Consider the following 13,026-nt stretch of genomic DNA (forward strand, 5'->3'; position numbering starts at 1 on the left):
ACTAGCTGATCTGTCTTGTAGGAGGAAGGAGATAGGATTTCAGATTGTACACTGTCAGCGAGCCTTAAAAAAGATGTCCAGATATTCATGATTTGTGTTGTTCACATACGTATTGTTGGAGCACTGAAGCCAACATCTCCGTTGAACGCAGTCACAGACTTCGTGAGCGTCACGGCGGGTGTTCCGGGCCAACTCCTCAGAATGAGCATTGCAGACCTCTCGGCCGCCACGGGGATCTCGACAGGTTTGTGAATACTGTAAGAATACCTCTATCGGTATAGTGGTAGGCATCATGCTGAGCTCGTGATCAGAGGTGTTACTGAGCAAATAGAACGAAGTGACTGATGACGAAAATGGTGGTGGTGTGAAGATGATGATGATCGTGAAAACATAAGGAAAACGTCGGGCGAAAGGGGCGACAGCTTCACAGTCCAACGGTTTGCACGGCGTGGAACTGGCTTTTAACACGAAAGTGTTATACGCTAGGGTTCACTACGGCTCCGCTGACGTATTTCCGTCACGTATATGGCGCCATAAAACATACACTAACAGATTGCAAAGAACGAAAGATTCTGTAGTGAGCAGTCGAACCAGCGACCACTTGGTCCGCCCCGCGCAGCTCTAACCACCAAGCTTCAAAGCGTACGTTGTCAAGCCGCTAACGGCAAGCCATTTATATACGCCATATACCATTTGGCGGTTCTCAGAGCTCCGCAACTTCAGCGCGTTTTCGTCATCAGTAGCGAGATGGTGCGAGGTGCGCGCGTTGGGCCCGCACAAATTGTCGACGCCATTGAGTTTCGTACAATATTACCTAGAGAAGAATCTGGCGCTGTGATCGTGTACCCCCATGGGAATTATGGGAAGTTCAGGCTTCGGATTGGACAGGGTTAGCTAATGAACTGTCTACAGACCTTTCTCTACAGTTTTAGTATCGTTCTTAGCGCAGCGTGGGTAGTGGGGTGCGGCGAAAAGCGCTGAAGCAGTGCATTTGTTGCTCGAAGAGGCTTAAGACCACTAGGTCTTTTGATTTGCTGCGATGTTGGAGCTATACAAGTTGTATTTGACAGTTTAAGCGAACCGTCGTGCACTCACCGCTGCGCAGATATAGCGTCTCATGCCAGTGCGGGATATTGACTTTAGTGTAGAGAAGCCGCCAAACACTGAAGTGGGTCAAACTATCAAGTGTTCTCTAGTGGGTCTACCCAAAAAGGACGCCGCTCGCGCTGAGAGTCCGTGCTTGGCCGTTACTGTCGCCATTGTGTATACTCGCTGTGTGCCTGCTAATAAATGCCATAACAAATTGGTGGAGAGTGCTACGATCCCCTTCGATGGCCTTGGAACTGCGCTCACGTACCCTGCGATCTACCATGTCCCACGACGCCTCTCAGCAATCGCCTCCTCCCATGCCACCCCCTTGTCCCGGTGTCCCCAGGATTCGAGATCCACCCATCTTCACGGGCGCCGATGGCACTGACGTGGAGGACTGGCTCGCCATTTACGAGCGCGTGAGCGTCCCCAACAAATGGGACGAGGGCGGCAAGTTGACAAACTTGGTGTTCTACCTTGCGGGCGTTGCAAGCTTGTGCACAGTACAACAACCACGCGTCCGACTTCGCAACCTTGTCCGATTTCAAGACCGCTATCACCAACGTTTTTGGCCGCCCTGCCGTTCGTAAGCTGCAAGCCAAGCAGCGCTTACGCGAACGCGCTCAGCATGCCGGTGAATCATTCACCAGTTACATAGAAGATGTCCTGGACCTGTGCAAGAAATCCAACGACAGCATGTCCGAATCAGACAAGATTCGGAACGTCATGAAGGGCATTGACGAAGATGCCTTCACGATGCTGCTTGCCAAAAACCCAGACACAGTAGCTGAGGTCATCACACTGTGCCAGAGCTACGAGGAGCTCCACCAGCAGCGTTCGATGACCCGTTGCTCCACACCACGAGATGCAGGGCTTGCAGGCTTGGAGGCGAGCTGTGATCAGGTGGCACTGCTGGCAGACCTCAAGTCCTTCTTACGTGAGGAAATCGCGCAGCAGTTCTCTCTCCTGCCCTTTGCCCACCCACCGGCTGCTCAACAATCGGCCACTACCATTCTTCCACCCATCCGCCGAGCAATTGAGCAGGAAACAGCGGAGGTCATGCCTGCGTACCAATTACAACAGCTTCCGGCCCCTGCGCCCCCAAGTTACGCCCAAGTGGTCGCCAGGCCGCCTCCAGTCGTTCAACTGCCCGCCCCACTGACTTACGCCGAAGCTGCCGCACGACCTCCATCCTTTGCAGCGGGTATGCCGGATACGTATGTTGACGTGACCTCTCAGACTCAGCTCCAGCACCCTTTGCAGCCTTTCCAGCCACCGTTCCGTCCATCGGCTCTTGCATCATGGACAAGACCTACCCCAGCGAACCGATGGCGCACACCCGACAACCAGCCCATCTGCTTTGCCTGCGGTTACGCCGGTCACGTAGCCCGTTATTGCCATCGCGTACAGCCGGCTCCAATTTCTTCGCCTGTTGCTGGCCACATCAGCCGTCCCTATCACGACGAACCACCGTCTATGCCACCGCCGTCTCGCCCAGGTCCATCTCCTCGAAGGTCGCCGTCTCCACGACGTCGTTCCCTGTCCCCCATGAGGCCAAGTTCGGCTACTCATGAGCGGGAAAACTAGTCGTCGCAGTCCCCGAGACAAGGATCGCGATGCTATTGCAATGTGAAAGCCCTCAGAGCCGCCAATCTAATGTCATAGGCGTGCTTGTGGACGGTGTTTATGCATCTGCTCTTATTGACACTGGAGCTGCAGTATCCGTTATGGACGAAAACTTTTGCCGCTTGCTTCGAAAAGTGACGACGCCGATTTCTGGGTTGTCCCTTCGTACTGCCGGTTCGCATCGTATCCATCCTTCAGCAGAGTGCACAGCTCGCGTTGTCGTTCAGGACGTTCTGTATGTCGGCCAATTCATCATCATTCCTGCATGCTCTCATGACGTCATCCTGGGGTGGGATTTTCCCTCCCACAACGACGCCGTCATCCATTGTGCCGCTGCCGAAATTGAACTCTCACCCTTCTCGCATTTGACGCCGGAAAACAGTCCCTCGAAACTGAGCAAGATTCTCGTGAAATACGATACCATAGTGCCTCCAAGCTCGGCGATGGGTGTATCCGTCTACTGCGCTGGACTCTCCGACACAATTGCCCTCGTTTCGCCATCCGACCATGCTTGCCGAAGGAAAGGGTTGCTAGTACCTTTCGCGACCGTGCAAATCACCCAGGGCAACGCCGCTATTTTTGTGACCAACCCATCCCCGTACACTGTTACCTTGGTTCGAGGGGAATGTCTCGGCAGAGTGTAACCAGTGGATAACGCACAAGTACTGGACGTACCTGATGACTCGCGTTGTCCCAATTCGCGTACCGTCAGTGCTGTTTCCACTTATGATTCATCATATCCTGATGTATTTGTCCCCTACATTGATGACAATCTTACGTCGGTACAGCGTTCCCAGCTTCTGGACCTGCGGCGAAAATATCATCCTTCTTTCGATGTCGGGCGAAGTTCTCTCGGTCGCGCGTCCGCTGTTACACATCGTATCGACACTGGTGCCCATGCACCATTACGGCAACGTCCCTACTGCGTTTCGCCTGCTGAACGTCGGGAAATTAACGAGCAGGTTGATGATATGCACAGACGCGATGTTATTCGGCCCTCGGACAGTCCATGGGCGTCTCCTGTTGTTCTTGTTGCAAAGAAAGATGGTTCTGTGTGGTTCTGTGCGGACTACACACGGCTCAATAAGATCACTCGCAAGGATGTTTACCCACTGCCGCGCATCGATGACGCAATTGACAGTCTTCACGGAGCCGAATTTTTTTCTCTCGATCTGCGCTCGGGGTACTGGCAAGTACCCATGGCTGATGACGCTCGACCGAAGACTCCGTTCATCACACCCGACGGCTTGTACGAATTCAACGTCATGCCGTTTGGTCTATGTAATGCATCTGCGACCTTTGAGCGCATGATGGACACCGTTCTGCGCAACTTGAAATGGCACACGTGCTTGTGTTACCTCGATGACGTTGTTGTGTTTGCCCCAGATTTCTCCACGCATCTCTAACGTCTGAAAGAAGTTTACGCACGTGTAAGCAATGCCGGCTTGAAACTGAATCTGAAGAAGTGCCGCTTTGCAGCACGGCAACTCACCATCCTAGGGTACGTCGTGTCTAAGGATGGCATTCTTCTTGACCCAGCCAAGCTTCGGGCCGTGGCTGAATTCCCCAAACCTGCGTCCGTCAAAGAACTGCGTAGTTTCGTGGGCCTGTGCTCATACTTCCGACGCTTCATACGAAACTTTGCTACGATTATATCACCGCTGATGAAGCTCCTTGGAAGTAACGGGCCCCTCAATTCGTGGTCGTCAGAGTGCGACGACACGTTCGCGAAGCTCCGCCATTTGCTGACGTCTCCTCCCATTCTACGCCACTACGACCCTACGGCCCCGACGGACGTGCACACAGACGCAAGCGGTGTAGGCCACGGCGCTGTCCTGGCGCAGCGCAAACCCGGATTCCCTGAATATGTCGTAGCATATGCAAGCCGTACGCTCACGAGAGCTGAGACAAACTACACCGTCACGGAGAAAGAGTGCCTGGTGATCGTCTGGGCCCTTACAAAGTTTCGACCTTATTTGTATGGTCGGCCATTCGGTATCGCCACCGACCATCATGCACTATGCTGTCTTTCATCATTGAAGGATCTCTCAGGCCGTATCGCCCGTTGGGCTCTTCACTTACAAGACTACGACAACCACGTGTTGTAACGCAACGGACGCCAGCATGCTGACGCTGACGCCCTCTCGCGCTCCCCTCTGCCTGAAGGTGATGTGCTCTGCTCAGTATCCTCGGCTGCTGTTTCTGCCATTGATGTTGACATCATCGCTACTGAACAGCGAAAGGATAATTGGATCGGCCCGCTCATCGACTTGCTCTCTGATCCATCCGCAATGCCATCAGCACGTGCCTTGCGTCGTCAAGCTCGCCATTTCGCCATCCGTGATGGCCTTCTACACCGACGCAATTACGACGCCGATGGCCGGCAGTGGTTACTCGTGATACCCCGCAGTCTGCGCTCAGAGATATGTGAATCCTTCCATTCTGATCCGCAATGCGCGCACTCTGGGGTATTCAAAATCTACCATCGCATTCGACAACGCTACTTATGGCGCGGGATGTACCGCTACGTGCCGCAGTTCGTTCGCTCCTGCCTCGCTTGCCAACGCCGCAAACCGTCAGCACACATGTCGCCAACCAGTCTTCAACCGTTACCTTGCCCTGAGCGTCCGTTCGGGCACATAGGTATCGATTTGTATGGACCACTTCTTCTGACGTCGGCTGGTAACCACTGGGCCATCGTCGCCGTAGATCATTTAACGCGATACGCCGAAACCGCCGCTATCCCTGCGGCTACTGCGCGTGATGTTGCGTCCTTCCTACTGCATCGATTCATACTGCGCCACGGTCCACCTCAGGAGCTTCTCAGCGATCAAGGCCGTGTCTTCCTGTTAGAAGTCGTCGAAGCCATTCTCACGGAGTGCCATTCTGTCCACCGCAAAACAACTGCTTACCACCCGCAGACGAATGGTCTGACCGAACGCTTTAACCGCACCCTCGGCGACATGCTTTCAATGTACGTCGCCGCCAACCACACGAATTGGGATACTATACTGCCCTTCGTCACCTACGCCTACAACACCGCCCCTCAGAGCACGACCGGTTTTTCACCTTTCTTCTTGCTGTACGGAAGGCACCCGTCACACACCATCGACACGATACTCCCGTACACGCCGGATTCATCTGAGTGTGCACCTATTTCCGAGACAGCCAGGCTTGCTGAAGAGTGTCGCGAGCTGGCCAATAAATTTGCGACGCATGAGCAAGAGCAGCAGAAGAGTATTCGTGATGGCTCCGCCACTTCTGAACCCACGTTCCTTCCTGGTTCCCTTGTATGGCTCTCAATTCCGACCTCTGTAGCTGGCCTTTCTTCCAAACTACTCCCGAAATATGAAGGTCCCTACCGTGTGATCGAGTGCACATCTCCAGTCAACTATCTTGTCGAGCCAATTGAACAATCTTCGGACATGCGTTGTCGCGGGCGCGACATAGTTAACGTGGAGCGTCTGAAGGCTCACTATGACCCGCTCGTAGTGACAAGCTGTTAGGTCGCCAGGCGGCTTCATCTTCGACTCCGGGGTAATTGTAGAGAAGCCGCCGAACACTGAAGTTGGTCAAACTCTCAAGTGTTCTCTAGTGGGTCTACCCAAAAAGGACACCGCTCGCGCTGAGAGTCCGTGCTTGGCTGTTACTGTCGCCATTATGTATACCCACTGTGTGCCTGCTAATAAACGCCATAACATTAGTTCGTGTTTTTTGAACGAGCGCGTCTTGCCTAAACTCGTTCAGATCGACTGCAAAAGGACGGTGAAGCTAAGCAGACGCACCGTCATACTCCTCCGACTTGACTTCAGAACAAAACTGACTGTGCGTTGGGGGCAGATCACTTGGACAGACGCAGCTGGCATTGCAGCAGACAAAACGTCATATTTCTCACTTAATACTGCACTGTTATTTTCATAAATACATAATTTGTACTTTTGAGCGTGGTCAAGTCCTGTAAAAATATTTCATTATATATTGCTGCCGAATCTGGAGCGCAATGGCAGAGCAATCCACACCATGGTGGTCAAATTTCTCCAGGTTTCACTTCTCCCTGATGGTTACAGAAACCTTCTGCGATAAAGTTTACGTACGAAAAATGACACAAGTTTAATTTAAATATAACTTCATATCACTTTGCTTTGTACTTGGCAAAGAAGCGTTGCGAATCTCAACAACGTAATCCATCCGTAGCAGATCCGAAGCCTGTACTTCCCATCATTCCCATGGGGGTACACGCGCAGGTTGAAGGAGCCCGCGTAGACATTAGCGCCAGATTCCCCTCTAGGTATTATTGTATGAAACTCTACGGTCGATGCCTCTCGCGTTTTCACGCGTGCGCTCATCAGATTAGTTATTCGGGAGAACACGAAGGTCCCTTCGCTCGCTGCAGCGGTCACAATAACGAAAGGAGCAAGCGACTCACATACAAAAAAATAACAATTGTGACAGTTGTTCGCGCTTGACCTGTGGGTAATTTGTGCGTTCAATTCGTGCGTCTTTTTTTTCTGTTTAAACAGTGCGCTTTAAATGGGTGCTGACACAAAAGCTTTGGCCTCGCGTTTTTCTGCTACAATGCATTGCTGGGGGCCTGTTAGTCACGACACGACACATCGTTTGCTGCAGTGCGTGACAGATAATTACAGACCTCTCATTATCAATCAGTTTCAGTTTAGGTTTGAGAGAGTTCCAAAAACTGGGTGCAACTGTCGCCACCTGGCGTGTGCATCTCTTGACCACGTCAGCACATAGAACTGTGACGCACTTCCGCATGGTCCGCATCAAGAATTACCGTCGAATAGGAAACGGGACTGGAATGTCGCCAAACACAAAACATTGTAAGCGTGCGCCACGGCCACGCACTCGCAACCAGCCGCCGGGAAACATAGACTTCGGGAACTAACGCGGCAAAAGAAAAATGGCAGCTATGACGTCATCATAACTTGTTTTGTTGACCGTAGCGTGGTGGCGTGTGGAAAGTAGGGGGTTACCTCGGGGTCACCTCCAAGGGTGTCTAAAGCGCTATGGAGTCAGTCGTTCACGCAAACTTCAAAAATAATGTAAAATACCTTCCAAGCTATATTCGCTGTTGATATTTTGCAGATGATATACGAATGTTCACGAGAATCGACCCCGAAGGCTATCTCGGCCCCGAAATTTTGTGTCAGTGCCCCTTCAAGTATCGTGCTGTGACAGTTCTTAGTCTGCGTTCGCCCTGTGTATGCAGCGTTTTGTGCGTTCTTCCGATTTAAGGTGCGCTCTGCAAGTTTCGAGCTGGTTGCCGTTCTTCGCGTGATTTCGCAATTTGTTGCAGTAGCATTCATTCCCTCGCCCTTGTGGCAAAACAACCCGCAATTAACGCTCAACTACCTCCGTGAACACAGGCTTCACTTGCGTGTTATACCTATTCCCCAAAAGAGAGATCATCTACATTTTTTGACGGAGACTCGTTATGAGCGATTCCATCGTTATGAAAACAGATATTATTATCGTTTATCATTTCTTACGCACAATGGGGATGGAAATAAACGCGAAAAAAGTGACATATACATTCTCTGCTGTTTCGCATTTCTTTTCAAGCGCTTGTAGTGTGAATCATAACCACCAGATTCTTCTATGACAGAATGAAGAACCATCTTCTTATTGTCCCCAAGGCCAGAGCGCGATGATAATATATTTGCACAGCGCAAGACTCCGAGTAGTTACTACGTAACTACCGAAGAAGAGACAAGGACAGAAAGAGCGCTTGTCTCCTTGTCTCTTCTTTTGTAGTTACGTCGTAACTACTCGTAGTATTGAGCTGTTCAAATATGTTGATTACAAATCACCAACTATCCCAATCATCTGTCTTATCAAGTGATGATAACATCGAGACGCTCTGTTCACCTCATTTCCACGATGCCTGTGCGGCAGGTCGGTGGGAGCAGCTCTTGGAGCAGTTCGGCCTTTCCAAGCGTGGCGCGAACATCAGACGTGTGACCGCAGACCAGTCGGCACTGGCACTGGTAGCGTACATCTCACGGCCGGTAGACATCCTGGCCAGGCGAAGGACGCTCGCCTGGCACGTCCTTCGCTACCTGGTCGGACCAAAGTCGGGCGTCGTGGCGGCCCTCAACTCAACCCGGGGCATAGATGGCACTCCAGGAATGACTGGAGCCATGGTAGGTCGATTCTGTATCAGGACTATGAGTCTTGCCGGACACGTCACCCAAGTCCAACTGCAGAGTGAAATACTATGGTTTCTCTCTTCTTCGTTGATCGCCCATGCCAGCGATGCTTTCTTCATGCTTGCAGAGCAGGAAGAAGTTGTATAGACAGAAAAATTAAGCAGCCCTTGCACTACCAGGAAAGTGGAGCAAACGAAACTTTGCGCCAACGTGCGACGTGCTGCCTTTCTTTCGCTCCTTACTTATTTCTTTCTATCGCATGACGCCAAGCCCCTCCTGACTGTGTCACTCTTCCATTCTGGAAATGAGACTTTAGCCATATGCTTGACAGCGCAACACTTCAATTAATGAAGGCATTGATTGTAATGCGTTCGTAATCGGGCAACAAAGAAAAGTGGCCACGTGAAATGACAAGTGACCTCAACAGGCGACCAAATCGCCGTAACATAAATGGCGCATCGCTGACAATTGCACGGTCGTGATAGCAATAATCACTGCAGAACGGCCTATACAAATTCGTATGTGACCGGCGTGCCTTAGAGGGCCGAATTTCTATACGCTCTGTATCTCGGAGTCTTTCGCGTTCGATGCCACCAAACTCCGCGAGTTATAATAGTCTCGCCTAAAAACCACTTGTACTATGCGCTTCTGCATAACATCTGCACGTAGTCACAACTGCCACATTTTGCATAGTCCTTTTTGCGGTCTCCACTGTTTTACAGACCGTTTTTCTAGATATGGGAGAGAGGGGAAACGTGACCTTGGACCAACGCGCCACGCTGCCATCTTCCTTCAACTATATGTGCGCATGGCCCTGTTTGCCAGTGACAGTTGTAGTTTTGCGCGGTGATAATGAATGTACCACCTTGAGCAATTATAGCGTGCGAACTGTGTGCTTGAAGTGCTCCACTAAGACCACTACGCATACGGTGAGCATGCCTCACACGCGATCGCTGCTGCAATTGAAATGTGCCGCACAAGATAGCGTCAAACGTGGGCACGAGAGAGATCGTGTGCCAACCTAGAGTATGTCACGTGACCGAGCGATCGCCATGACAGCGCCTTCGGAAAAATGGCCGGTAGACCACAGTTTTCCTCGCTTGTAAGAGGCAGCCAGATTTGTTCGGTAGCTGCAGGTCACGCGGAGCAAATGACCATTATAAGATGTCTTATGGCATGCTTGCCACCTCTGCTAATTTCTAATCGGCTGCGGTGACACCAAACGCCCACCCCTATGCTGGCCGCAGGTGGACAGGTGGTAACTGGCGTCAATGTTATGTATACTTTTTCTAAACTCGAGTGAGAGAGACAGAGAAAGAAAACTTTGTTTTGGCATAACGCGGAGCATTGCAAAAGGTCGGGTCCCTATTCCAGGACTCCGCTGCCCCTTCCCATTATCTCTGCCCGTTGGAACAGCCAAATTTGATCCTCAAAGGCTGAGCTGTACAGCCGTGCCCATGGTCGGGATGGAGGGCAAAACGCGCAATTTCCCCTTACAAGGCTCACCAGCACTTGACCAGCACCTGCCCCGGTCAAGTGCTGGTGAGGCTTGGAGAGGAGGCAAGTGCCCCGCCAAGCACTGGTGTCCCCCAAGCTACACCACTGATTTCCCTTTCCACATCCACGATGAGGCACTGGCTTGCCCCAAGCCCCCGACGAACGACCATGGCAGTGCCTCTCATTGTACCACCTCTGTGCTCATATTGTGGTGTTCTTCATTGTGTTGTGTACACTCCCACGTGGTCTGAAACAAAGTATAGTTGGTGTGGTACCGCACCACGGACATATACTTTTGTATACTGTGACGTAGAATGTTTGTAGCCTGCATAAATTGGTCTATGCGTTTGTCAGGAGTCTGTGTAATGCAGCAGATACGTCTCCTCAAACTCGGGAGAGAGATTGAAAGAATCTGTTATGTATGCGAAAGATGAATACCGCATGTATACCATATTATGAAGGCGACGTAGTAATGCAACGGCATGAAATAACCTTCCCAGCCCACGCCGGGGTCAAAGTGTCGGCGACTTGTGGAGAGGCTGAGCGGAGTGCCACACGGGGTTCTCGATCTCTTCGAAGGTGAGACAAGAGCCAGAATTCCCTGTATAATATGGCATAGGTGCTATTTGTAGACTTGTCTGCCATAGTTGTCTGTCGTAGCCACCCCTAATATGCGGAATGTTCACTAGATGGCACTCGCACCGCTCGCATCGTTCGAGGTGTTTCGATAAACACGGACGGACGGATGAACGGACACTTAACCGATCATAAAGCTTTCATAATGAAGGGGGAACGGAAGCCGCGTCTAGCTGCCATCAACAAATGAAATGAAAATTTCATATATATATATATATATATATATATATATATATATATATATATATATATATATATATATATATATATATATATATATATATATATATATATATATATATATATATATAGTGGGAGTAATAATTCAATGGGCCAGTTAGTCTTCGTGAAGGTATGGGATATGGTACAACGGGAGCGTTGTCAACAAGGATAAATATATTTATTTCCCAACAGTTTCGGGAGGGGACCTCCCTTCATCAGGGGATGAGTTATACTGACATGAACTTCCTTGCTGCCGCGTCCCTCTCGCCTTGAAAGACGTTTGCGAGAGTGAGAGGGAACTGGAAGAAGGAAAAAAAGAGAGAAAAAAGACGAAAAAAGAAAGAAAAGAAAGAAAGTAAAAAAGAGGAAGAACCACTGTCCACACTGAGAACGAAGCCAACTGTCCGTCTACATCCACCTACGGTTCATATCACGTGCTGTTCAGTTCTTGGTTCAGTTCAGTATATATATATATATATATATATATATATATATATATATATATATATATATATATATATATATATATATATATATACTGTTTGTCATGTCTTCGATCATGTGCTGGGAAAGATTTATGGAAGCTTCACGGTTTCACCGATGAAACCTTTCGGAGCTTCGTCCACTCATCATCATTCACTCCGTGGATATGCTGTGATATTTTTTCTCGTGGGCCACAGTTCACGAATGTTTTATAATATCAACGCTATTCAAATAAAACATAACATTTACGCACAAGTGCGAGGCGTTTCACCCACATAGGAACTGTGTAAGCATACTATTCGAGAGCTTTACATAATGTAAAGCGTATACATCATTTCAGGCACCTGACATATTGCCGGCTCTACTAGAGTCATTCACCCTTTCTGAAGGGTTTTGTGCATGCGTAGATCCTACTAATTTCTTAGTGATGCTTTATTTATACCAGCATGTGAATATATTTTACATAAATTGTGAGAACTGTAGCTATACCTTTGAAACGTATTCAACATTCAAGCAGATTCGGTTCTGGCGCGATTCAAGTCGGACTTGGCTCTGTCATGAACATAACTGTTCGCACATTACTGCGTTGTAAATGGCGGTGTAAATATCAGAAGAAGGGGAGGGGGGAAGGCTGATGTTCAATGTCAGCATATGAAATTGCAGTCGTACAAACAGGGATAAGGTGCAGTAAGACGGGATGACCACGGACGTTTGGACAGGACTGTAGACATGCAACTTTGCCAAAGGCACCATGTCATGGTGTCAATTTTAAAAAAGTCAGCGGATGACGTCACGTGGTACCACTGTCACTAACTGAAAAACCCATTCCACTGTTCCGAAGAGAGAACCACCAAAGCCAGCGGCCACGGCCACAGAGTGTCTTAAAGCTAACTAGCGGAGACTCTGGCACTGCGATCGTTCAGTCACCATGGCTGAACGACCCATGGGTCGTACACAATTTTGCCAAGTCTTCGTGCTCGCAAGCTTTGAACGCACTTGTGGCTGTGTTTATTGCTGTGTTTGGGTTTTTTTTTTCGAATAAAAGAACAGAACATTGTGAACATCAGCCGATTTGAATTGGTGAGCCGCTTATAAAGTTACAGTGGTGAAGTGCAACTGCTGAACATTTGCCGATTGTCGTTTCATGACAAAGCAGCTCCAAGCCTCGCGAAGCCAAACCGAGCCAAAAGTACAAAGATTAGACACATTTGTGCACTACCCATCATTGCCATTCTGGCTGAAGCGACGCACGTTGTAGCTCTCATAGACACTAGTGCCAGAGTTCCCTCTCGTGTATTCATTGGAA

The 13,026-nt window shown here is 49.8% G+C and overlaps 1 protein-coding gene across 1 annotated transcript; it reads left to right on the top strand.

Moving 5' to 3' along the window:
• Positions 1–158: 158 nt before the first annotated feature.
• On the top strand, positions 159–11,119 carry LOC142767351 (uncharacterized). Its single transcript, XM_075868835.1, has 3 exons — positions 159–244; positions 8,629–8,876; positions 10,880–11,119. The coding sequence occupies exons 1-3, from the start codon at positions 202–204 to the stop codon at positions 11,009–11,011; spliced, it is 423 nt and encodes a 140-aa protein (XP_075724950.1). The 5' UTR covers positions 159–201; the 3' UTR covers positions 11,012–11,119.
• The last annotated feature ends 1,907 nt before the right edge of the window (positions 11,120–13,026 follow it).

This window comes from Rhipicephalus microplus, chromosome 7, assembly GCF_043290135.1.
Source record: "Rhipicephalus microplus isolate Deutch F79 chromosome 7, USDA_Rmic, whole genome shotgun sequence".
Taxonomy (NCBI): Eukaryota; Metazoa; Arthropoda; class Arachnida; order Ixodida; family Ixodidae; genus Rhipicephalus; species Rhipicephalus microplus.